The 24684-nt window shown below is 36.2% G+C and overlaps 2 protein-coding genes across 2 annotated transcripts; one reads left to right on the forward strand and one right to left on the reverse strand.

Annotated features, from left to right (window-relative positions):
* Positions 1–5971: 5971 nt before the first annotated feature.
* On the forward strand, positions 5972–9303 carry smim8 (small integral membrane protein 8). Its single transcript, XM_073853061.1, has 2 exons — positions 5972–6258; positions 7790–9303. Exons 1-2 carry the CDS (start codon positions 6100–6102, stop codon positions 7946–7948), a joined length of 318 nt encoding a protein of 105 aa, XP_073709162.1. The 5' UTR covers positions 5972–6099; the 3' UTR covers positions 7949–9303.
* A 924-nt stretch (positions 9304–10227) lies between these two features.
* LOC141283299 (NACHT, LRR and PYD domains-containing protein 3-like) lies at positions 10228–20163 on the reverse strand. The gene is made up of 10 exons (XM_073816583.1): positions 20114–20163; positions 19136–19249; positions 18877–18972; positions 16670–18475; positions 15291–15464; positions 14873–15043; positions 12935–13105; positions 12471–12641; positions 12023–12193; positions 10228–10944 (listed from the first exon to the last, which is right to left on the reverse strand). Exons 1-10 carry the CDS (start codon positions 20161–20163, stop codon positions 10749–10751), a joined length of 3120 nt encoding a protein of 1039 aa, XP_073672684.1. The 3' UTR covers positions 10228–10748.
* Positions 20164–24684: the final 4521 nt, after the last annotated feature.

Below are 24684 nucleotides of genomic sequence, written 5' to 3' on the forward strand. Positions count from 1 at the left end.
TCATGTCAGGAGAATTCAATTTTGATAGACCTGTGCAAACCCAGGGAATAATATCTAGTTACACAGCATTCAGCTGCATGTTCAAAATAGGTTCTGTGCTTTGAAGTTGGTTTTAAATGTTGACGAAACAAACTGTATGTTATTTTCAAATTCTAGAACTTCTTCAGAGAACCCTATTGTCCTCCAAACTCATCAGGGGAGCCAAGTTACCTCAGTGTTGGAATACAAATATTTGGGAATTATTACCAACAACACATTGCGTTTTGGTTCACATATTAAGTATTTGCAAAAAAAAAAAAAAAAAAAGTAAATAAAGAAGCAGCTTGGCTTTTATTTTAGAAATAAGTCTGTTTTTCATTCAAAGAAATGTAGTTTAGGATGTAGTTTATCAGCATGCACCACTCTTATCTTATTTTATCTTTGGATGAATCTTAAGCTCTAAGATTTATAACTGGATGTAAATTTTCAACTCATCATTATGAATTATATAAAAAAGCGGCATGGCCTTCTTTGAGTATCCACAGAAAAATGCACTGGTATCTATCATATATAAGGCAATTTTAGGTTGTTTACCAATTTATCTCTGTTGTCTTATACGAAGGACTTTGTTTAAAAATGACTCATTACGTTCTCAATCAGAATATAATCTTTGTGTGCCTCCTGTCAGGACTGAACTTGGTAAAACTTCTTTTAAGTATGCCGCCACTTCAGATTGGAATCTTCTCCAAAAGGAGATGAAGTTACAAAACTTGGTGTCATATAATTATTTTAAGTCTTTATTATGTAATTTAGAGAGAAACCAAATTGTGTGTGATTGTTTTTCATGTGTTATTTGCTGTCTTTGTAATGTTTGTTGTAATCTTGTTGTTAAATGTAAAGGACACTCCTGGAAAAGAGATTTTTAATCTCAGTGAGTTATTTCCTGGTTAAATAAAGGCAAATGAAATGTTTATGAGTTTATGTGAGCACAAGTGTAAAATTATGATTATGTTATGTAAGTGCACAGACTCATTGATTTGTTTGCATGAAGTGCTGTGGGTTTGACTTTAACAGATACACTGCAAAAATGATTTTGTTACTTAGATTTTTTGTCTTGTTCCAGCCAGAATATCTAAAAATTCTTAAATCAAGAAGGATTTTCTAGAAGAGTAAAAATTATTTTTTGTTTTCAGAAAAAAAAACAAGTCAAAATTAAGTGTTTTTGCTTAGACCAAGCTAAATAATCTGCCATTGACTTGATTTTTTTTTTTTTTACTCTTCTAGAAAATCATGCTTGTTTAAGAATTTTTAGATATTTTGGCTGGAAAGACAGAAAAAATCTAAGTAAGAAAAACATTTTTTGGAGTGTAGCGCTGATGCAGATTAATGAGGGTTATTGCAGACATATGCAATTAAACCTGAAGATGTGTGTAACCCAATAGGTTACATATGCAGTTTTAATGACAAACCGCAGGTTGTTTGTGCGTGTGCATGAATTACTGATGAGCTCAGCAGCACTGATAGTGTTACCAGCAGTGAAACTGTGAAACGCCCTTATTTGTGCTTGCTACAGGTGTTAAAAGTCAGTTTCTGATCTTATAGTGAATGATTCATCAGTTATTATTATTCTTGAGAAAACAGTGTTTGTTTTCATAATCGTCAGAGAAGTCATCAGTGCCATGTTCATGCACATCGTATGTTCAGATTTATTTATGAGAAACATCTTGAGGGTATCTGTTTATCAATATACAGACAAACAAACAAAGGTAGATCAAAATAGATATTAATGAAACACTGCAGCTCAAAATGGCCAGTTACTTGTAATAAATAAACATAGACTCTGTGTACAAAACTGAGGATTAAACATTGACACCTTCGCTGACAGAACACGCTTAAACACACCAGCTGATGAAATAGAGCTAATATTATCAGGACAAATAATACTGTCTACTGGGGCTTTAAATGTAAAAGCTTTCATCAGTTGTTGCATGAGAGACAAATAAGTTGCGAAGTAGGCCTACTTCTGTAAATAAGAAGGATTAATAAAATAAATGCATTTAAATATAAATTGAATGCAATGCATGTGTCTTATTATAAGTAGAGATGGATAGTGCACCATACATTATACAGTGACAAGTGAGAGAATCAGCTCTCATCTCGTCTATTATAAGATTAAAGCAATAGTTCAGCCCAAAATGACAATTAGCTCACCCTGTATGAACCTGTAGAGGAGTTTGTTTCCGGATTTTGAAAAATGAGTCATTCCATCACTGTCTCGCCAATGGATCCTCTGCAGTGAATGGGTGCCGTCAGAATGAGAGGCCAAACAGCTAATAAAAACATCACAATAATCCACAAGTAATCACACCACTCCAGTCCATCAGTTCACATCTTTAGAAGACAAAAGTTCAAACAAATACATCATTAAGATGTTTAAAGTCTACCTCCTGTTGTTTCTCACATCAAAATCCTGATATATGTTTGTTTAGAGCTGTTTTGATCTGTGCAGATTTCTCTTCTGATTCAGACCAGACCACTTTTTCACTGGAGGAAGTGATATTATGGATGGTGTACTTGGATTTTTAGCAAGAAGCAATGGTTAGTTAAAAGTTAAAAAAGGTCTTTCTTAATGCTGGATTTGTTTCAGCTTTTGTCTTCTCCAGATGTTAACTGATGGACTGGAGTGGTGTGGATTATTTGTGGATTATTGTGATGTTTTTATCAGCTGTTTGGACTCTCATTCTGACGGCACCCATTCACTGCAGAGGACCATTTTTAGGTGAACTATTCCTTTAAAGGAGTAGTTTACTTCCAGAACAAAAAATTGTTAATGATAATGTACTCACCCCCTTGTCACCCAGGATGTCCATGTCCTTCTTTCTTCAGTTGTAAAGAAATTATGATTTTTGAGGAAAACACAGTTCACATGGAGCTACACAAGGCGAGTGTTTGAGGTTAAAAAGTATATATATATATATATATAATTTTTTTTTTTTTTTTTGAAAATAACCAATGGCTTCGCTATATAAGAGCCTTCTTCCTCAGCTGGGATTGTTTTTTGAAGCTGCATTTAAACTGCATTTTGGAAGTTCAAACTCACGGACACCATAGAAGTCCACTATATGGAGAGAAATCCTGAAATGTTTTCCTCAAAAAACATAACTTCTTTATGACTGAAAATCTTGGATGACAAGGGGGTGAGAGTAAATTATCAGTAAGTTTTTGTTCTTAAAGTGAACTACTCCTTTAAACCAAGAATGGTCTGCTTTTTATGCATTTTGATAGACAGTATTTCCTAAAATCAGAATACCTCCCTATAGCTCTTTCGGACAGTTTGTCCGACTATTGATGGAGTATCAAATAAAATATCAATACAAGAAATATATATGGGTGTATAATATTACCATAAGCTTTGGCACCAGAAAAAGAGTACATTCTGTTATGGGCTTTTGGCTAGTTGTACTCCATTTAGATACATAGGCTATATCATCCTGAGTAGGGTTACCACTTTTAAGACCCAAAAATAAGGGACGCATTCGGGGGGGTAGGTGGTTGGTTGGGGGGGTCATCTAAAAAATGCTGCAGTAATATGGCCGTCCTGAATAAGAACTGATCATTGTTTTTTTTCCCTACTTTTTAGAAATGGGGTCTATATATCCCGTTAAAATGTAATAATGTCCCAAATCTCAAAAATGCTGCAGTAAAAAGGTTTCATATGACTTTTGCATATAATATGGGCCGTCCTGAATAAAATGCTGCAGTAATATGGGCCGTCCTGAATAAGAACTGATCATTGTTTTTTTTCTACTTTTTAGAAATGGGGTCTATATACCCCGTTAAAATGTAATAATGTCCCATATCTCAAAATGCTGCAGTAAAAAGGTTTCATATGAGTTTTGCATATAATATGGCCGTCCTGAATAAGAACTGATCATTGTTTTTGTTTTTTTTCTTCTACTTATTAGACTCTAAAGTCTAATAATGTCCCATTTCTCAGAAAAGAACCGAAAATTACACCAATAAATAGCACGGATATTAAAGCTGAAATGCAAATAAATAAGTAAGTAAAAATTCACGAGCACTTTGTAGTATTATCTCTCAGTCCTGGGTGTCTAAATGAAAAGCGCTCTGCAAGCACGTTCTCTCTGTGTTGTTTCTGAAACTACCGTAATCACTGTAATATGCGCGCACACTTATAATCAATCACGGCTGGCTTGACCGTGTTTTTCTGAACCGCGACTGGCTTTACCGCATTGATTAACTGCATGAGACGCTGCTTTAGAAAAAACTATAAAAAATACGGGACAAAACCCGTCCCGTATTGATTCAAAACGGGACGCGCAATTTCATTCTCAAATACGGGACTATTCCGTATTTTAAGGGACGGGTGGCAACCCTAATCCTGAGACCCAGCTATGGAGTTTTTGCCTCTGTAGTGGACATTAAATTTTGGTGAATTTTTATGAGAACTCACATGTCAAAGTTTAAGCCTGGATGTCCTGTGCAGAGCACATTCAGGGTTTTGATACCAAATGTTTGGAGATATGACCATGAGCACACCCTTTCCTTGGCCTTTAAAGGTGGCTAAAATGTATTTAGTGAAAAATTGTACATCCTTATGGAAATATGATAATATTTTGTACTTATCATTTACATCTGAATAATTTTCAAAATTGTTTATCATAAAGCAACATCTCAGGAAAATGTTATGGGTTTTCAAATCCAAATATGATTTCCTATTATGAAACAGGACATCATTTCATACATGTCCACTCTAGAGGACACCAGGAATAAAATCATTGTTATTATGCATTTTGGGAGACATAAGAATTGAATAGGAAAAAATTTTCAACATCCTGTCCCAACAGCAACACATTAATATGCAAATTAGATACAGTGTTTAGATGCACTGTCTTTAATGGGAAAACCAGTTTATGGAAATTTTTACACACATATTGTATGGCACAAAATGGTATATCAAATATTTTTTATAACATAGATGAGAATCATCCATAAAGAAAGTTTGGTATAAAACAATCCAATTGTTTTGCCTTTTTTAATGTCTATTCATGCCATTTTATTTATATTTAGGAAAACTGAGTCCTAGTGTCCTCATTAGAGGACATAGAATAAAATATGAATAAAATACCATTTTGAAAAATGCAAATTTTCAATATTTTTTTAATGATCTAAACAATGTAATGGCATAAAAAAAACTAAATTCACAAATCTTTTTTTTCTGGTTCTCAGGAGGATATAAAGGTGAATCCATCTGTCCTGCACACATTCAGAACAAAAATTTACAGATAATGTACTCACCCCCTTGTCATCCAAGATGTTCATGTCTTTCTTTCTTCTGTCATAAAGAAATGGTGTTTTTTTTTTTAGGAAAACATTTCAGGGTTTCTCTCCATATAGTGGACTTCTATGGTGTCCTGAGTTTGAACTTCCAAAATGCAGTTTAAATGCAGCTTCAAAGGACTCTAAACGATCACAGCTGAGGAAGAAGGGGGTCATCTAGCGAAACGATTGGTTATTTTCTAAAAACATTTACAATTTATGTAAAATATAAAAATTGTAAATATAAATATAAAAATATAAATTGTAATTTTTTAAAGAAAATAACCAATAGGTTTGCTAAATAAGACCCTTCTTTCCTTGGTGGTGGTTTAGAGTCCTTTGAAGCTGCATTTAAACTGCATTTTGGAAGTTCAAACTCAGGGCACCATAGAAGTCCACTATATGGAGAGAAATCCTGAAATGTTTTCCTCAAAAAACATAATGTCCTTACGACTGAAGAAAGAAAGACATGAACATTTAGGATGACAAGGGGGTGAGTACATTATTTGTAAATTTTTGTTCTAAAAAATTGAACTATTTTAATGATCTTTCTGCTCACTATTCTGATGTGTTGAACTCTGGAGGTCATAGTGATTGTCGTTTATCGACATCAGAGGGCGCTGTGATTCCTGTCTGTTCTTTCGTCCTCCTGTAGGTCAAAATAACGCATGCGTGTGATCGTGAACTTCATGAGTTCAGCGTGTGTTGTGTATTTGTGAGCAGCAGCTCGTGTGTTAATGTGACAGTTTTGAGCAGCATTAGCAGCAGCAGGAGAGGAGGATGTGTCCCGCGCAGGACAGCGGCAGCGGTAGCGGTAAAGGAGTCGCGCAGCAGCCGGCCAGCAGCTCATCGGACTCGGGCTACAGGAATCCCGGGCTCCGGGGCGTCAGAACCACCTCACTGTTCCGCGCTGTGAACCCGGAGCTCTTCATCAGACCTGTAAGTGTCTACACACGTCTGCTTTTCATGGCTGAAGTCAATGCTTTATGATTATAAAAGACACAAATGATCTGTTAACTCTAGCTGGTGTACGGTGGTTTGATTTTGGTCTTTGTACGCATGCGTCAGACGCTGCGTCGCGTCACAGTGTTTATCAGCGACATGAGCGTCGCGTTTTTTAAAGAGGTACTGTAAAGTTAAAATTTAAAACACATTTTTTTCTCTCTAAGAAATACTCTCAGTAGTTTGTCTACCAACAATGCTCAAAATTCAGTATGTGTTGTTAATACATAATCATACGAAATTAACCATGGTTTTATCAAAAATCAAAATCAAGATAAAAAATATAGAAAAAATGACATAAAATATGAAATGTTATTCCAAAATGTAATTTATATTTGTGATTAAAGTTGAATTTTCAGCATCATTACTCCAGTCTTCGGTGTCACATGGTCCTTCAGACATAATTTTAATATGCTGATTTATTATCATGCTTAATATTTGTTTTGGCAACCTGTGATACGTGTTTTTTTTTTTCAGCATTCTTTGATCAATAAAAGGTTTAAAAACTGCATTTATTTGAAATAGAAATGTTTTCTAACAATATACACTACTATTCAAATTCATATGTTTATTCACCAAGGATGTGTTCAATAAAAAAAATGATAGCATGGATTTACATTAAAAATTTATATATATTTTGAATAAATGCTGTTCTTTTTAACTTGTTATTCATCAATGAATCACAAAACTATTAAAAAAATAAAAAATATATTTGGCAGCACAACTGTTTCCAACATTGATAATTCTAATAAATCAGTATATTAGAATGATTTCTGAAGGATCGTGTGACACTGAAGACTGGAGTAACAGCTGATGAAAATTCAGCTTTGCATCACAGAAATAAATTATATATTAAAGTATATTAAAATAAAACCATTATTTTATATTGTAATAACATTTTGCAATATTACTCTTTTTTTCTGTATTTTTAATCAAATAAATGCAGTCTTGAAGAGCAGAAGAGACTCTTTAAAAACATTACAAGTCTTACTGATCCCAAACTTTTGAGTGGCAGTGTACATAATAAAATATTTAAATAAAAATAACTACCTTTTGAATAAAAATGTCAACACTTTACAATAAGGTCTCATATGCTTACATTAGTTATCAATTAACTCTATATAGTTTTGTAGCATTTACTAATCTTCTGTTGGTTCATACAAAATGTTAATGCTCATGAGTGCATCAATAACTTTTGATCTTAAATGCAAATCTTACACATTATATATAAAATATTCAGTAGCAAAAAAATAAATAAACAAGGGCTTGAAAAAAACTACATAATAATTTTAACGTAAAAATCAATCCCTAGGAGATAAAAGTGCTTAAAGGTGAAGAAAACAGTGCTCAAAACTAAGTTTGTTTCATTATGAGCCGTCAGTGTTTTAGGCTCTCGCAGTGTTGATCTCTCCTGTGACGCTGTGAACGCTCACTAGACCTGACGCTCATCACTGTCCTTCTCCTGCAGAATAAGCCGGTCATGATCATGGGTCTGCTGAGCCTCACGCTGTGTGTCGGATACCTGGGATATCTACACGCCATCAAAGAGAACGACCAGCAGCTGTATGAGGCCGTAGACAGCGAAGGAGAGAAATACATGAGGAGGAAGAGCTCTAAATGGGACTGACTGGCAAAAAATATCCACTTATATCCAACTTTACTATCCTTAATTACCAACCAACACTTAGTTTCTACTGATTCACACAGGTTTGGATCATATGGATGGGTTATTATGCAACAATTTTAACTAAATGTTTAAAACATTCACCTGAAATAATCAGATTGATGTTTTAGGGCCAATGACAACTAAAGCTTCTAAAAAGTATTTTTTTGAAAATCTTTCCAAATAAATGTAATACATATTTTTGAGTTGAGAACAATAACATTTCAAAGTTTTTAATTTCATTTTTTGACAGTTTTTTTACTTTACAACCCAAAAAGTGTCAGGTGGTACAACCAAATATTTGTAAATATATAATATTTCAAATCTTATTTCTTAGTGAAATCTCAGCAAAGTTACCCCTAGAGTGTCTACAATGAAGGAAAGGAGTTGAAGTGAGGCCAAGTATGGTGACCCATACTAGGAATTTGTGCTCTGCATTTAACCTATCCAAGTGCGCACACACACCGTGAACACACACACACACCCGGAGCAGTGGGCAGCCATTGGGGAGCAGTTGGGGTTTGGTGCCTTGCTCAAGGGACTCACCTCAGTCGTGGTATTGAGGGTGGAGAGAGTGCTGTACGTTCACTCCCCCCCACCTACAATCCCTGCTGGACCTGAGACTCGAACCCGCAACCTTTGGGTTACAAGTCTGACTCTCAAACCATAAGGCCACAGCTGCCCAAGTGGTTAATACATTATTATTCTGTGTTTGTGTATTTTTTTCATATAAGTTTATAATTATGGCATTCTAATGGTTGGGTCACAAAAGTATTCAAAATGCATTTAATACAGTAACTGTTCATAATCTAGTTTTAACTTGGACCTGTTACTTTTCTACATAAATTAATAATTTACATGGTTGCATTTTTTTCTGCTTTCTTTAATGCTACATGGCGGAGACCTATTTTTGAAACTGATCAGACTAGTTTCGTTATAAATAATTGGCAAAAATCAAAGATTTCCTATAGACTTGCATTGACTGAGCAATAATGCCCTCTCTAAAGGACAATTCCAATCCACTAGAGGGAGTCACAGGATAAGAAATATTTCAACATCATTCACTTTCATTTTGAATCAGTTAAATTTACAAATAAATGCATAAATTTCCTTTATGGTGTTGAGCACAGCCAACATATTTGATTGTGACCAGTTCAGATAATGACTGTCCGATGTCCAGAGGCCAGTGGAAAGACCCTCGGGACGGATGACTGATCTGTCCAATTGGCCACTGCTGTGTCCTCAAGAAACTGTATCATTCACATGTGTTTTTTAGCCTTGTCAATTAAAACATTTAAGCAATTTTGCATTATTCACAATTCAATGCTCGCAAACTGTTTTGCTTGACTCTGAGAACTGCGTCACATCTCTGACAACGCTTGCATCCTGAGGCGCATTTACTCAGAAAATACAAATACATTCACAAAGTATATAATAAATCGGTTGAGTTGAGAAATAAATTGGATGTGTATCATTAGCTACATGGATTTGTGCATTAAAGTGACCACATTGATTTTGTTACTTAAATTGACATTGCCGTTTTTAGATGTAAAGGTTAAAACAAGCTTAAGATACTGAGAAACAGTACAGTTTAGCTGGATTTAATCCCAACACTGATGTTTTTAGCTATTAAATTGGATTTATCAATCTTTATTTTACATTGTCATCCGAGTTCTACATTTTATTAGGCTAAATTCTGTAATACAGTAATGTCCGTCATGTCATTTTGCAAAATGTAGTTTGTTTATGATAAATATTTTTACATGGTTTTAAAAATAAAACATCGCCTGTAGGAAACTTAAAAAAAAAAAAAAAAACTCCCTGTAAAATTGTGGGAAGGTTAGCATTTGGTTACACAAAAAAATAACCAAAATGGAACCATATGAGAACATTAGAGGAACGTTCTGTGATTGCTGTTTGCAGTTAGTGTAAACGTGATTCTGTGATCGCAACAATCCTGTGAATGTGATTTTGAGGAGCCCCGTAGCATACAAGAGTCATATGTGTTAACATAGCTATTAGTGATTTACTGTGTTCTGAGGCAGGAGGAAAATTGCAAGAAACCAGCAAAAATAAAATGAAGACTGATGTAGAAACAGGGCTAACACAATATCACATTTTACACTACACCATTATTGTGGCTAAAAGAATTCATTATAAATGTATTATAAATATACATTATCCTTGTGAAAAATACCTGAGATATCTTGAATTACACTGTTAAACCATACAGTGCTGCAAGAGTGAGCTAATTTTCATTTCCATATGCCAGTATAAAAGGAGAAAGTGATGTGAGGTCAGTGTGATGATGCTGTGTGTCTCTGTGTCTTCAGTGTCTGTTGATTGTGTGACTGACGTCTCTGTAGCGGCTCCTTATTCACCATCAGCTGATCCTGAGGAAACCACAAATATGTCTCTATACTGAGAGTCCTACAATAAAACACAGTCAGATATGAGTATGAGACATTACTGCTGTCACATCACATCAGCAGATCCATTTCAGAAAAACAGTATATTCATATTACAGCCAGAGATATGAATGAACAACCGATCATTGATTAATAACAGTAAATGATCAACATCTTTCTCTATATCACTTACACACAGAGACACTGGAAGAGATGAAAATATTCATATCAGTCACAACACAGAATTAAACTCTTATTAAACACAGTTTGAAGTACAGAGACTAAAGTGGAGCTGAATTATTATCTGATATTCTCCAATCACACACACAGGAGTTCTGTTACTGAACTTGGGTCATTTACAAAACTTGCTCACAATAGTATAATGTCTCCAGTTTACAATGTGGATCGTCCTTCAGATCAGAGAGTAACTTCACTCTAGATTTTCCTAGTTTATTCTGTGCTAGATCCAGTTGTGTCAGGTGTGAGGGGTTTGATCTCAGAGCTGAAGCCAGAGCAGCACAACCTTCATCTGTGACACCACAATCTCTCAACCTGTAGAGAACAATGACACAATGTGAATTGTAGATGAAGTGTGTGTAGTTTGTTATTGACTCTGGTCTCAGAGCAGGAGAGGAGATATAATGACAAGCATTGCCACATACTGCTGCTGATAGAATGAGATTTATGCATGTTGATGCTCAATGGTGCTGTTTGACACTGTCATGTGCTTCAGGACTGAACAGACACACAGAGATGAATGTCAGATATTGTTTCATAGTGATATAAGGACGGATCTGTCTGGAGAAACAGTCACTTGCTCCTCTAATAAACTCATTCGCTTCACAGGAGCCACATGTTCCCCATTACATCTCATTTATTAACTCTTGTGATCAAACACATCATTGGTCTCATCTGCCTGCTTAAAACTCAATAGAAATGTGCTGAACTCAATAGAGATTCTCAGGGTCTTCATGTACGAAGAAAAAACTAGCCTACTGTCTACACATGCACTGAGATCATGTTCATGAGCTTTTCTTCTGGCTCATCACCTATTTATCTCCAGCTTTACTGTCTTTGGTGTTTGTATTTGGCTTTTTAATGCTTTTCTCAGAATATAAGGCAGGGATGTGATCGGTCCTGGAGGATCAATGTCCTGCAGAGTTTAGCTTCAACCCTGATCAAACTCATCTGCCTGCAGCTTTATAGTGATCCTGAAGACACTGATTAACTGATTCAGGTTTTGTTTAATTGGGGTTAGAGTGAAACTATAACTTCTGATTCCCTCTTTGATCAGTGTAGTACTGAACAGATAAACTCTTGTCTGTTCAACTCTAAACATCTGGGATATTCATTGTCTGCAGTAAGTCAGCGAGGCTCTGGGTTTTAACTTTTAATTATTTTACACATTACCTGAAAGTACATTATTAATCAAACTACCAGAAGCAAAGCTCCAGTAAATGTTTAGTGGGTCAAAAACAGGAGCAGCATGACATGAAATGACATGAATGAAATTAAGTAATTTCTGTTGAGATTTAGTGTGTTTACTTAACATTGTTGATTTTATTCATAGAATTGACATTGAAGGATGTTTTACACAAACAGAACACATGCAACTTATCAGGGAGCTTACCCCAGTTTCTCCAGTTTACAGTGAGGATTCTGTAGTACATCAGAAAGCAGCTTCACTGAATCTCCTAGATTATTAAATGACAGACTCAGTTGTGTCAGGTGTGAGGGGTTTGATCTCAGAGCTGAAGTCAGAGCAGCACAACCTTCATCTGTGACACCACAACATCTCAACCTGTAGAGAACAATGACACACTCTTCACTCTCTCAGATCACATCAGTTTAGCTTTAATTTCTTTATTGTAGATAAAGTACAAACTAAAAGCACAAATAATCAAAATATATTTGATGATAATGAATCAATGCACTGAGGTCTAAAATGTAACAGAACATAAAATATTCAAAGTCTCATTCAGGCAACACAAATATTATTTCTAATATGCACAATTTCTGTATTTTATGGAAAATGTCTGTCTTATACAAATTAACGATTGTGTCATATATGATCTTACCCCAGTTTCTCCAGTTTACAGTGAGGATTCTGTAGTACATCAAAAAGCAGCTTCACTGAATCTCCTAGTTTATTCCATGACAGACTCAGGTGTGTCAGGTGTGAGGGGTTTGATCTCAGAGCTGAAGTCAGAGCAGCACAACCTTCATCTGTGACACCACAATCACTCAACCTGTAGAGAACAATGACACACTCTTCACTCTCTCAGATCACATCAGTTTAGCTGTGAATCCATTATTAAAGGTACAGTACAACCGTACAGCACAAATCAATATGTTTGATGGATCACTGGACTGAGGTTTAAAATGTCACAGAACATAAAACATCCAAAGTCTTATTCAAGCAGGATAAATAATATCTTGTATGTACTATTTCTGTAGTTTATGCAAAATGTATGTATTAAGAAAAATCTGTCTTATTTTATGACATTGTTCACTACATTGAATGTGTCAAATATGATCTGACCACAGTTTCTCCAGTTTACAGTGAGGATGCTGTAGGACATCAGAAAGCAGCTTCACTGAATCTCCTAGTTTATTCTCAGACAGATTCAGTTCTGTCAGGTGTGAGGGGTTTGATCTCAGAGCTGAAGCCAGAGCAGCACAACCTTCATCTGTGACACCACAACATCTCAACCTGTAGAGAACAATGACACAATGTGAATTGTAGTTGAAGTGTGTGTAGTTTGTTATTGACCCTGGTCTCAGAGCAGGAGAGGACATAACCAGCTCTCTTTTCAGCCTAAATACCATAACCTAGGAGACTTTTGAGCAAGGCACTGAACCCCCAACTGCTCCCCAGGCACCACAGCATCGGCTGCCCACTGCTCCAGGTGTGTTTTCATGGTGTGTGCGCACTCGGATGGGTTAAATACAGAGCACAAATTCCGAGTATGGGTCACCATACTTGGCCACACGTCATGTCATGTCATGTCCTTTCCTTATAAGGACAAATCTGTCTGGAGAAACAGTCACTTGCTTCTCTAATTAACACATTTGCTTCACAGGAGCCACGTGTTCCCCATTACATCTCATTTATTAACTCTTGTGATCAAATATCATTGATCTTGTCACAGCGGGAGTCTGGAGACTGACGTGTGGATCCAAATGCAAGGCTTTATTAACAGATACGTGGTCATACAGGCAGGGTCAGAGACAGCAAACAACAGTAGCAGAGATAACAGTAAACAAGCGTGAGTCAAAATCCAGGGGAGGCAGTCCAAAGGAACAAAGGAAAATACAGAAACTGAAAACTAGGAAACTAAGTAACACGGAGAACTAGGAAACTCGAACTAGAAAATAACTATGAAACACGGACCTAGGAAACACACTTGGTATGGTTCACAGGAGAAACGCAATACTTTGCCATGCGTGTGTGCTGAGCATGCTTTTATGGCTGACAAACAGGAAGTAACCAGCGAAGCAGCAGAGGGAGCAGCAACAGTCAGTGAGGGGCAAGGCTCCCTCTGCTGGCCTGGTGTGACATATCTTCTCTAGCTGCTTAAAACTCAATAGAAATGTGCTGAACTCAATAGAGATACTCAAGGTCTTCATGCACAAAGAACTACTGTCTACACATGCACTGAGATCATGTTCATAAGCTTTTCTTCTGGCTCAACATCTATTTGCCTCCAGCTTTACTGTCTTTGGTGTTTGTATTTTGCTTTTTAATGCTTTTCTCAGAATATAAGGCAGTGATGGGATCAATGTCCTGGAGGATCACTGTCCTGCAGAGTTTAGCTTCAACCCTGATCAAACTCATCTGCCTGCAGCTTTATAGTGATCCTGAAGACACTGATTAACTGCTTCAGGTTTGTTTAATTGGGGTTGAAGTGAAATTCTGCAGGACAGTGATCCTCCAGGACTGAGTTTACCTGATATAAGAGGAACATGAAACTACTGATAAAGGAGGGGGGAAAAAACAACAAAACAAAACGACGGCTGGTTTTACTTGAGGGTCTTTCCTTTTAGCAATATGATGCTAAACACTAAAGTGATTATAACTTTCATTTACTCTGAAAGTACTCTGAATCTGCTTTGATCACTGTAGTACTTTGTTAAAACTAAACACATTCAGACTCTTGTCTGTTCAACTCTACACCTCTAGGACATTTATTCTCATATTTATTCTCTGCAGTAAGTCACATAGGCTAATTATTTTACACATTATCTAAAGGTTCATCATTAATCAAACTACCAGAACCATGCTTCAGTAAATGTTTAGTGGGTCAAAAACAGGAGCACCATGTCATGTCATGTGATGGAGATTTATTAAAATGATCTTCATAGAGCCATTTCTGTGAGATTTAGTGTGTTTACTAAACACTGCTGATTTTATTCATAGAATTGACATTAAAGGATGTTTTACACAAACAGAACAAAGACACTATCAGAGAGATCTTACCTTAGTATCTCCAGTTTACAGTTAGGATCCTCCAATACATCAGAAAGCAGCTTCACTGAATCTCCTAGATTATTATCAGACAGATCCAGTTCTGTCAGGTGTGAGGGGTTTGATCTCAGAGCTGAAGCCAGAGCAGCACAACCTTCATCTGTGACACCACACTTACTCAACCTGTAGAGAACAATGACACACTCTTCACTCTCTCAGATCACATCAGTTTAGCTGTGAATCCATTACTGAATATAAAATGTACAGCACAAATAAATATGTTCAAAGGATCATTGGACTGAGGTCTAAATGTCACAGAACATAAAACAGTCTCATCTAAGCAGGAGAAATATTTCTTAAATGCACATTTTCTGTATTTTATCCAAAATGTCTGTATTTTACAAAAATAATGATTTTCATATGATCTTACCACAGTATCTTCAGTTTACAGTGAGGATTCTGTAGAACATCAGAAAGCAGCTTCACTCCTGAATCTCCTAGTTTATTCCCAGACAGATTTAATAGTGTCAGGTGTGAGGGGTTTGATCTCAGAGCTGAAGCCAGAGCAGCACAACCTTCATCAGTGACACCACAATTTATCAACCTGTAGAGAACAATGACACACTCTTCACTCTCTCATATCACATCAGCTTAGCTGTGAATCCATTATTGAAGATAAAGTTCAAACTTAAAGGAAAAATGATGATGATGAATCGTTGGACTGAGGTCTAAAATGTCATGGAACACCAAACATGATCATAAACATCTAAATTAAACATACAGTATGTAAAGACCCCTGTGGTGAAAATCAAGTGTTTTACATTGTTTACAGGTCTATCTGGTGTCTTAAATATGCTTATGGATATACTGTGTGACAGTGAACATTGCTGAGTATGTACAACATGCTCTGTGTTTATGACATGCTCTTCCTTTAAAATAGCATCACAAATATGTTCAAGACAAATGTATAATTTGTTAGATTGTTACTAACTACAATTTTCATCATATAATTTGTAATCAGTAACGGAATAAATAATAACTTGTAAGAAATCAGTAAGTGCTCATTTGTAAAGAGCAGCTCATGTGTTACAGCTCAGTCAATCAAACTCACAGCAGCAGAACGAGGCTGAACACTTCAAATATACTTTACAAATGTGCTTCATGTGTGAGAGTCAAATATGATCTTACCCCAGTTTCTCCAGTTTACAGTGAGGATTCTGTAGTACATCAGAAAACAGCTTCACTGAATCTCCTAGTTTATTATCAGACAGATTCAGGTGTGTCAGGTGTGAGGGGTTTGATCTCAGAGCTGAAGCCAGAGCAGCACAACCTTCATCTGTGACACCACACCTAATCAACCTGTAGATAGATGAAAATCATACTGTCAAAAAGCTACCCCCCCCCCCCCCCCCCCAAAAAAAAACAGCTTGTAATTCCAATATAATTAAATTAATTCACACCATTAGACCAAAATTGCACATGCATTTCTTAATTTATCAAATTAGGTGTACTGGGCAAATTTACACAAATAAAAATTTTTAAGACTACATTAAAACAACATTTATCCATAAACTGAGTTTAATTATTAATTGTAATTGTATGATTGCTCTAAATTTTTGCTTGGTCTGTTATGCTAGATGAGAAATATTTAAATACTTTCTTTATGTTAATTGTAACATTTTTACTGGAAAACCTAAATTATTTAGATGCAACTTCTGAGACTTTGTTTGAATACATATTGAAACCATAAGTTTTTCACTCTTTTCTTCATGTTTTAACAGTGAAGTGATTGTTCTCATTGATACTTACTGAACTGATCTGGATTCTTTAATAACAGGCAGCAACTTCTGAAGAACTTTCATATTTTCATGTTCATTCGTTCCGTTAACAAATTTATCAAGACGAAACTCATTCAGCTCCTCTTCTGATGTCAACAACACAAAAACTACAGCTGACCACTGAGATGAAGAGAGTTTGGCTTTCTTTATTGTTCCAGATTTCAGATACTGTTGTATTTCCTCCACTAGTGAACGATCACCCAGTTCATTCAGACAGTGGAACAGATTGATGGATTTCTCTGAAGAGTCAATGGTCCTGATCTTCTTCTTGATGTACTCAACTGTTTTATTATTCGTGTCAGATCTTCTCTTCAGTGTCATTATTCGTTGTAGGAGAATCTGATGAGAATTCACTGACAAACCCAGAAGGAATCGCAGGAAAAGATCCAGATGTCCATTTTTACTCTGTAGAGCATCATCCACAGCTCTCTGATGCAGCTTATATAATGAAACATGTTCTGATAAATTGAGTTGAAACCAGTCCTTAACTTTAGCTTGTGAACTCTGTTTGGTGATTGGCTCAAACACATTTCTGTTGTAGTTCATAAAGGAGAGGTGCACATATAGAGCTGCTAGATGTTCCTGAATGCTCAGATGAACAAAGCAGAAGACTTTCCCCTGATACAAGCCCAACTCCTCTCTGAAGATCTGAGTGCACAATCCTGAGTACACTGATGCTTCTGTCACATCAATGCCACACTCTCTCAGGTCTTCCTCATAGAAGATCAGGTTGCCTTTCACAAGCTGCTGAAAAGCCACTTTCCCCAGTTTGAGGATCATGTCTTCATCTGTCAGCTTTTTCTCATAGTCCTTCTCATGTTTGATGTTGGTCTGAAGGATCAGGAAGTGTGTGTACATTTGAGTCAGAGTCTTGGGAATCTCTCCAGTCTCTGCTGGACTCAACATCTTCTCTAAAACAGCGGCTGAGATCCAGCAGAACACTGGGATGTGGCACATGATGTAGAGGCTCCTGGAGGACTTCAGGTGTGAGATGATCCTGTCGGCCAGACTCCGATCACTGATTCTCTTCCTGAAGTATTCCTCCTTCTGTGGCTCATTGAATCCTCGTACCTCTGTCACTCGATGGACACACTCAGAGGGGATGAGATCAGCTGCTGCTGGTCTGGAGGTGATCCAGATGAGAGCAGAGGGAAGCAGATTCCCCTCAATGAGGTTCATCAGCAGCACGTCCACTGAGGCGGATTCAGATATATTACACAGTTTCACTTTACTCTGAAAGTCCAGAGACAGACGACACTCATCCAGACCATCAAAGATGAACAACACTTTATACTCATCACTGGATATTTCCATTTCTTTAGTTCCAGGGAAGAAGACATGAAGAAGATCTGAAAGACTGAGTGTTTGGTCCTTCATCAAGTGGATTTCTCTGAAAGGCAGTGGAAATATGAGCTGGACGTCCTGATTCTCTTTCCCTTCAGCCCAGTCCAGGATGAACTTCTGCACAGAGACTGTTTTTCCAATGCCAGCGACTCCCTTTGTCAGCACAGTTCTGATGGCTTTGTCTTGTCCAGGTAAAGGTCTAAAGATGTGATTGCATTTGATGGCGGTGTCCTCTGTTGCTGTTCTCCTGGATTGTGTCTCAATCTGTCTGACCTCATGTTCATTACTGAACTCTCCACTCTCACTCTCTGTGATGTAGAGCTCTGTGTAGATCTCATTCAGGAGTGTTGGCTTTCCCTGCATCGCTGTTCCCTCATACAGACGCTCAAACTTCTTCAGCAGATTTGATTTAAACATGTTGAGGACTTCACGGCTGGAATATTAAAATAGCACTTTATTACATGAGTTACAGAGGTAAATGTACAGCGCAAAATGTTTTTTTTGTTATCTGTTATGAGACACTGACGATATCATAGGGTTTATGAAGTGTGTCAGTAGGGCTGCACGATTAATCGCACGATGTTGTGAGGTGCATTTAGTTAATGAAGCCGGTACTTTGATTAGTAGTAAATCTCCATCACGCGCGTTCAGCGTTCGGCAATTAATACACAGAGGCGTAAATCACTGACAAGCTACGCCAATTCGATTTTGAGCGCGATTTGGCGTAGCTTGTCAGTAACTGAACGCGTTCGGCAATTAATACACATTGCACTCTGTGTAATGTATTTGAGTAATGTGTGATGATGCACTGCATTACAATATCCCCCAGTTTACCTGACAGCAGGATACGTGTCTTGTGGTTGATTCATAGACTGGTCATATTTCTCACAGACGGGTTTTGTTTCAGCTGATGTGTGTGGCAGGATTGACCTTGAATCAAGAATCAAACACATTTTTCTCATGACCTTAATATTTGAGCTCTATATCTGCTCATTGTTATTAGATTCACTTTTTTTACTTATTATAGTGCATTATGACAGTTTAATTAAAAATATCTTACTATAATAATATATTTTGCAAATAAATATAATACTTGAGGTTGAACCTTGTGTCATCACTCTTAAAACGAACTGGATGTTTCATAGAAGCGTCGCTCCTCATAGACACACAGCTGGGCTCTGGATCTGATTTCTTCTGGTGAACTGAACTATAACAGAGAGAAATTAAAGGTACACTAAGTATTTTCATAGACGTGTCTCTCAGTGTGAGTAGACGTTCAAATATTATTCCTGAAAAGCCTGTTTAGTCATATTCCACATCTAATTTCTGTAACACTTTACAATGTTCATTAGCTAACTACATTAGTTAACATGAACTAAGAATGAACAATACTTCTACAGAATTTATTATTCTTAGTTCAAGATAATTTCATCATTTACTAATGCATTATTACAATCACAAGTTTGTCCACATTAGTTAATACACTGTGAACTAACATGAACTAACAATAAACAACTGTCTTTTTACTTACATTAACAAAGATTAATAAATAGTGTAATAAATGTATCGTTCATTGTTCGTTCATGTTAGTAATACATTAAATAATGTTAACAAATGACATCTTATTGTGAAGTGTTAACTGGCATCAATAAACATTGATAAATGCAAAATCAAGAAAATCCAAGCAGGTTCAGACCAGTACATGTTCATCTTGAAATATTAGTAACAATATGAATGTTATTCTTACAATTACATTGTAAATATCCTGAAAGATTTCACAGCAAAAATACTTCACTTGATTAAAAAAAACAAAACCAGGAACTATCAGTCAGAGGGACAGTAGGCATTATTCATGAAGTAGAACAGGTTTATCAGCAAAGCTTACCCCGGAAATTTGCATATCATATATAACACAGTAGGCTAATATATTCATAAATAGACATTATAATTATTGTTTATAAGTTACGGGAGAATAAAATGTTTTAAATGTATCTAAAATGTTGTAACATTTATGGTGTCTCATTATGGTCATGCCCTTTTTTAAGGTTAATACAGTATGTACTCAAAGTACCTGCATCCTGGAGAACAATCTTGATCTCGGGGTATTTGTGTGTTATCCATGATGAAGATGAACAGACAGAAGAGAGAGATCTCCAACACTTACTCTAACTAATCATTCAATCCTCAGAGTCAACTACTAAAATGAACCACAGACAACAGGGACAAGCAAAGAAAACACCTATTTGTGGAGGAATGTGAATGTGAAAGTCACCTGCGCCGTTGAGTCACCTCCTCCTCGGCCAGCTTCCGTCAGTTTTTCTCATGTGCAACAAGTTGTTACTGTGATTAGATCTTTGTTTCTGCTATCATAGGAACAAATTCATATCAGTTGTAGCATAGGCTTACTTGACAAAGCTGCCAGTTTAATATCAAAATATTATAAGCCAACCAAACATATAAAAAGTTACACTGCTCAATGTAAATAATTCAAGTTTTAGCTTGATATTATTTAAAGTATTTGTTATATATATATATATAGAGAGAGAGAGAGAGAGAGAAAGAGAGAGAGAGAGAGAGAGGGAGGGAGGGGAGAGAGAGAGAGAGAGAGAGAGAGAGAGAGAGAGAGAGAGAGAGAGAGAGAGACTGATTAATCATAGCCATGCACAAATAAAAAATACATCTCCTTCTTTTAATTAAAAGTATCAAGTTCTAGCTTGATACTATTTAAAGTATTTGTTTTGAAGTTTTTTTGTGAAGCTCACACAAACACAGACTCACTTTTCTTCATTCCAGAGGAAGGTGTGTCTCATTAGTCCAGGAGTCTGGATTGTCTGTGGTTTGTGTAGCAGCAAATGCCCATTTACATCCAGAAGGAGGCAGTGCTGGTCCTCAGCGATCATCACACATTGCTGCTGCAGAACAAGACCACACTCTGTGTTCTTCTCAGAGTCATGTCAGCCTCACAGATGCCACAACCTGAGCAGACACTACATCAGTGCTCCTGACGGACTCAAGGCTTTCAACTCAGCCTAATAATAAAGGAAGTGAGTGTAAAGTTCTGCTCCATCAGATTATGAGCAAGCAAACAGTTCAAAGCACCTATGAAGATCATTTATTTGGTTAAATCACATCCAGCATATCGCTTAACACTTTTTATCCAGTCAGAGCTCTTTCAGTGTAATTGTACAAACGTCCACCTTCATCTTATGCTTCACATGTCTTTTTGCTGTCAAATCTAGATGATTTAGACAAGTAAACATCAGAATAACTGTAGGAATATTTCCACATGAACACATACAGGCTTGGCTTTGATTCACCATTTTCCATTCTCCTTCTTTATTTCTTCTTTTTTTATATATTTGTATAAAAAATTTATTTGTAGCAATAGCCACAAATACATTGTATGGGTCAAAATTATCGATTTTTCTTTTATGCCAAAAATCATTAGCATATTAAGTGCAGATCATGTTCCATAAAGATATTTTGTAAATTTTCTACCATAAATATATAAAAACTTGATTTTTGATTAGTAATATGCATTGCTAAGAACTTCATTTGGACAACTTTTAAGGCGATTTTCTCAATATTTAGATTTTTTTGCACCCTCAGATTCCAGGTTTTCAAACCGTTGTATCTCAGACAAACATTGTCCTATTTTAACAAAGAATATATCAATGGAAAGCTTATTTACTCAGCTTTTAGATGACGTAAGAATCTCAATTTCAACAAATTTACACTTATGACTGGTTTTGTGGTCCAGGGTCACATATGAGTATCAAATATAAACCACATACATATATTTCTAAATACTTTTTTTTAAATAAAGGTTTAATTAAACTTAACAAAAAAAAAAAAAAAAAAAGATTTTCCAGATGTTAAATTTATTTGTCAGGGTTTACAGTGTTAATAACTGCACACGTGATGGTTGTGGGATGTGTTGTGCAGGTTTTGTGTACCATCAGCTGTCCTCACAGACAAAACATTCAGTAAAGCCTACACAGAAGTGTCTGACAAAGCTGAGAGGTTTGTCTCCTTTAATGGCTCATCTCATCTGGGTCTTCTTCACCTTCACCTCAACAATGGTCTACATCGGTCGTTGTGCTTTTCACGTGAGGCATAAAAATATAAGAATTTCCTTTCCAGTGCAAAAGAGCATTTATGGAAAATGGATCCTCTGAAGATTCTTCTAAAGAATTTCAACATTAGAAACCAGCAGCTTAAGTTCCGAACAGTTTGAGCAGCATGTTTCAGAACTGATTGAATTGAATCTGTATTATTAAATAGATGCATTTAGCTTTACAAAGAGACTGTTATCAAAGGATGGAGCCTTTAAAGTAGGGGGAAATATAAAATGTATGATTTGAAAGTACCTTTAAAGTGCACATATACAGGTATGTGCCAAAATAAATTTGAATATCGAGGGAAAGTCTATTTATTTCAATAATTTGTTTCAAAAGTGAAACTTGTATGTTATATTAGTTCACTATACACAAAGTGATATATTTCAAGCCTTTATTTGATTCAATTGTAATGATTATGGATTAAAGATAAAAAAAATCCAGTATTTCACAAAATTAGAATATCATGACAAAGTTCAACAGTAGGCTCCCTGAGTCCCAATCTAGTCAGATTATTAACGCAAAACACCTGCAAAGGTTTCCTCAGCCTTTAAATTGTCTCAGTCTGGCTTTATGCCGCCCTTAGTCACAACGCGAAGGCTGAGGTTCCTTTACAGATGTTTAACTCATCGACACGGACTTGATCGGATGGCTTATAATTGTATAGAAAAGTACTTTAAACCTTTCGAGGATAGCATCCTTCCATCTCTCCATACAAATGACAAAAACAGGAAGTGCCAAACAAAGGCAGAATGGGAATAAAATAACACATGACCAAAAACTCCTAGAAAGAATCAGTCTTAGTTGAGCAAACAAATATTATAACCAAAATATAAAATTATACAAATTAAACTAATAAAAAGTTACCGGAATAAGTGAGTTTCTAAGCGCACAAGCGCCATCTAGTGGAAACACACGTAAACTCAGAAAGCTTTGTGATAGCCAATACAGGCTTAATAGCTATGGCCTTCAGAATCATGGGGAAGACTGCTGACTTGACGCTTGTGCAGAAGACCATCATTGACACCCTCCATAAGGAGGAAAAGTCTCAAAAGGCAATTGCAAAAGAAGCTGGATGCTCACAGAGCGCAGTATTGAAATATATTAACAGTCTTAAGAGGAAGGGAAAAATGTGGCCGGAAAAGGTGCACAAGTGACAGGGACGACCGTAGCCTTGAGAGGATTGTCAGGCAAGAGTGGTTCAGAAATCTGGGGGAGCTTCATAAGGAGTGGACTGAGAACCACCACATACAGACATCTGCATGACAGCGGCTACAGCTGGAGAATTCACTCCGGAACCAAAAACAACGTCAGAAGCGTCTGTGCTGGGCTAAGCACAGTCCTGTTTTCAGATGAAAGCAAATTTTGCATTTGATTTGGAAATCAAGGTCCCAGAGTCTGGAGGAAGACCGAAGAGGCACAAAAGTCAAGCTGCTTAAAGTCCAGTGTGAAGTTTCCACAGTCAGTGATGGTTTGGGGTTCATTATCTTTTATCAAGTCCACAGTCAATGCAGCTGTCTAGCAGGAAATTTTAGAGCACTTCATGCTTTTTTGGAGATGATGATTTTATTTTCCAGCAGGATATCAAAGCAACTTGGGCTCCATAACACCTCAACTGTGTCAAAGGCTGATCGCCGCCTTGATGCTGGAATTAGTGCAAAAGGAGCTGAATTTTGTGAAATACTGGATTTTTTTGTTTGTTTGTTTGAAACAAATAAAGGCTTGAAATATTTCACTTTGTGTGTAGTGAACTAATATAACATACAATTTCACTATTTGAAACAAATTATTGAAATAAATGTAATTTTTGGCACATACCTGTATGCATCAAAGAAAACAAATCTTGAATTAAAAGACAAAAACAGAGATCATAGAACAGTGCAAAAATAGCTCCGGGCAAAAACATTGCATCGGGACTCAATCCAAACACCTCAGATAACTAAAACATCCACATATTGCTCAAAGACAGCAGCTGCAGCGTGAAACTTACACACATGTGTCTTCTGTTCACTGTAACAGGATCTGAGTGTTTCTGAAGAGCTGATTTTCCTGTTCGTTCTGGATGCCTTCAACATTATGTGGTTGTGAAGCACCTATATGGAAATTTGCACCATAATTGGGTCAAATGTAAACAAGGATTAGTTTTACCAAGAGGAGAGGCAAGACATGACAGAAAACAACAGTTTTTCTTCTTCACCTTTTTTTGGTCTGGGGATGACTAAATAATCAGGATTATGAGTTTTCTTTAGCACTCTAGAACAGAAATGTCAAGCTACATCATAAGATCTGAACTAAAGTTTCTACAGAAGGATTTGTCTGTATAACTTTTACTTGACAAATACAAAATGTATATAAGTTTAGCAAAAATTACCATTAATTATGAACTTATCTTTTTTTAAAACAAGGAAACATCAGATAAGTTCTATTCAGTTAATTCATTTGTAAATAAACATTGTTTTTATGTTACGAACATTTTTTTTTATAATAATATATATTTTTTAATAATGGGAAAGTTTGATTTATA

The sequence above is a fragment of the Garra rufa genome, chromosome 13, assembly GCF_049309525.1.
Source record: "Garra rufa chromosome 13, GarRuf1.0, whole genome shotgun sequence".
In the NCBI taxonomy this organism is placed as follows: Eukaryota; Metazoa; Chordata; class Actinopteri; order Cypriniformes; family Cyprinidae; genus Garra; species Garra rufa.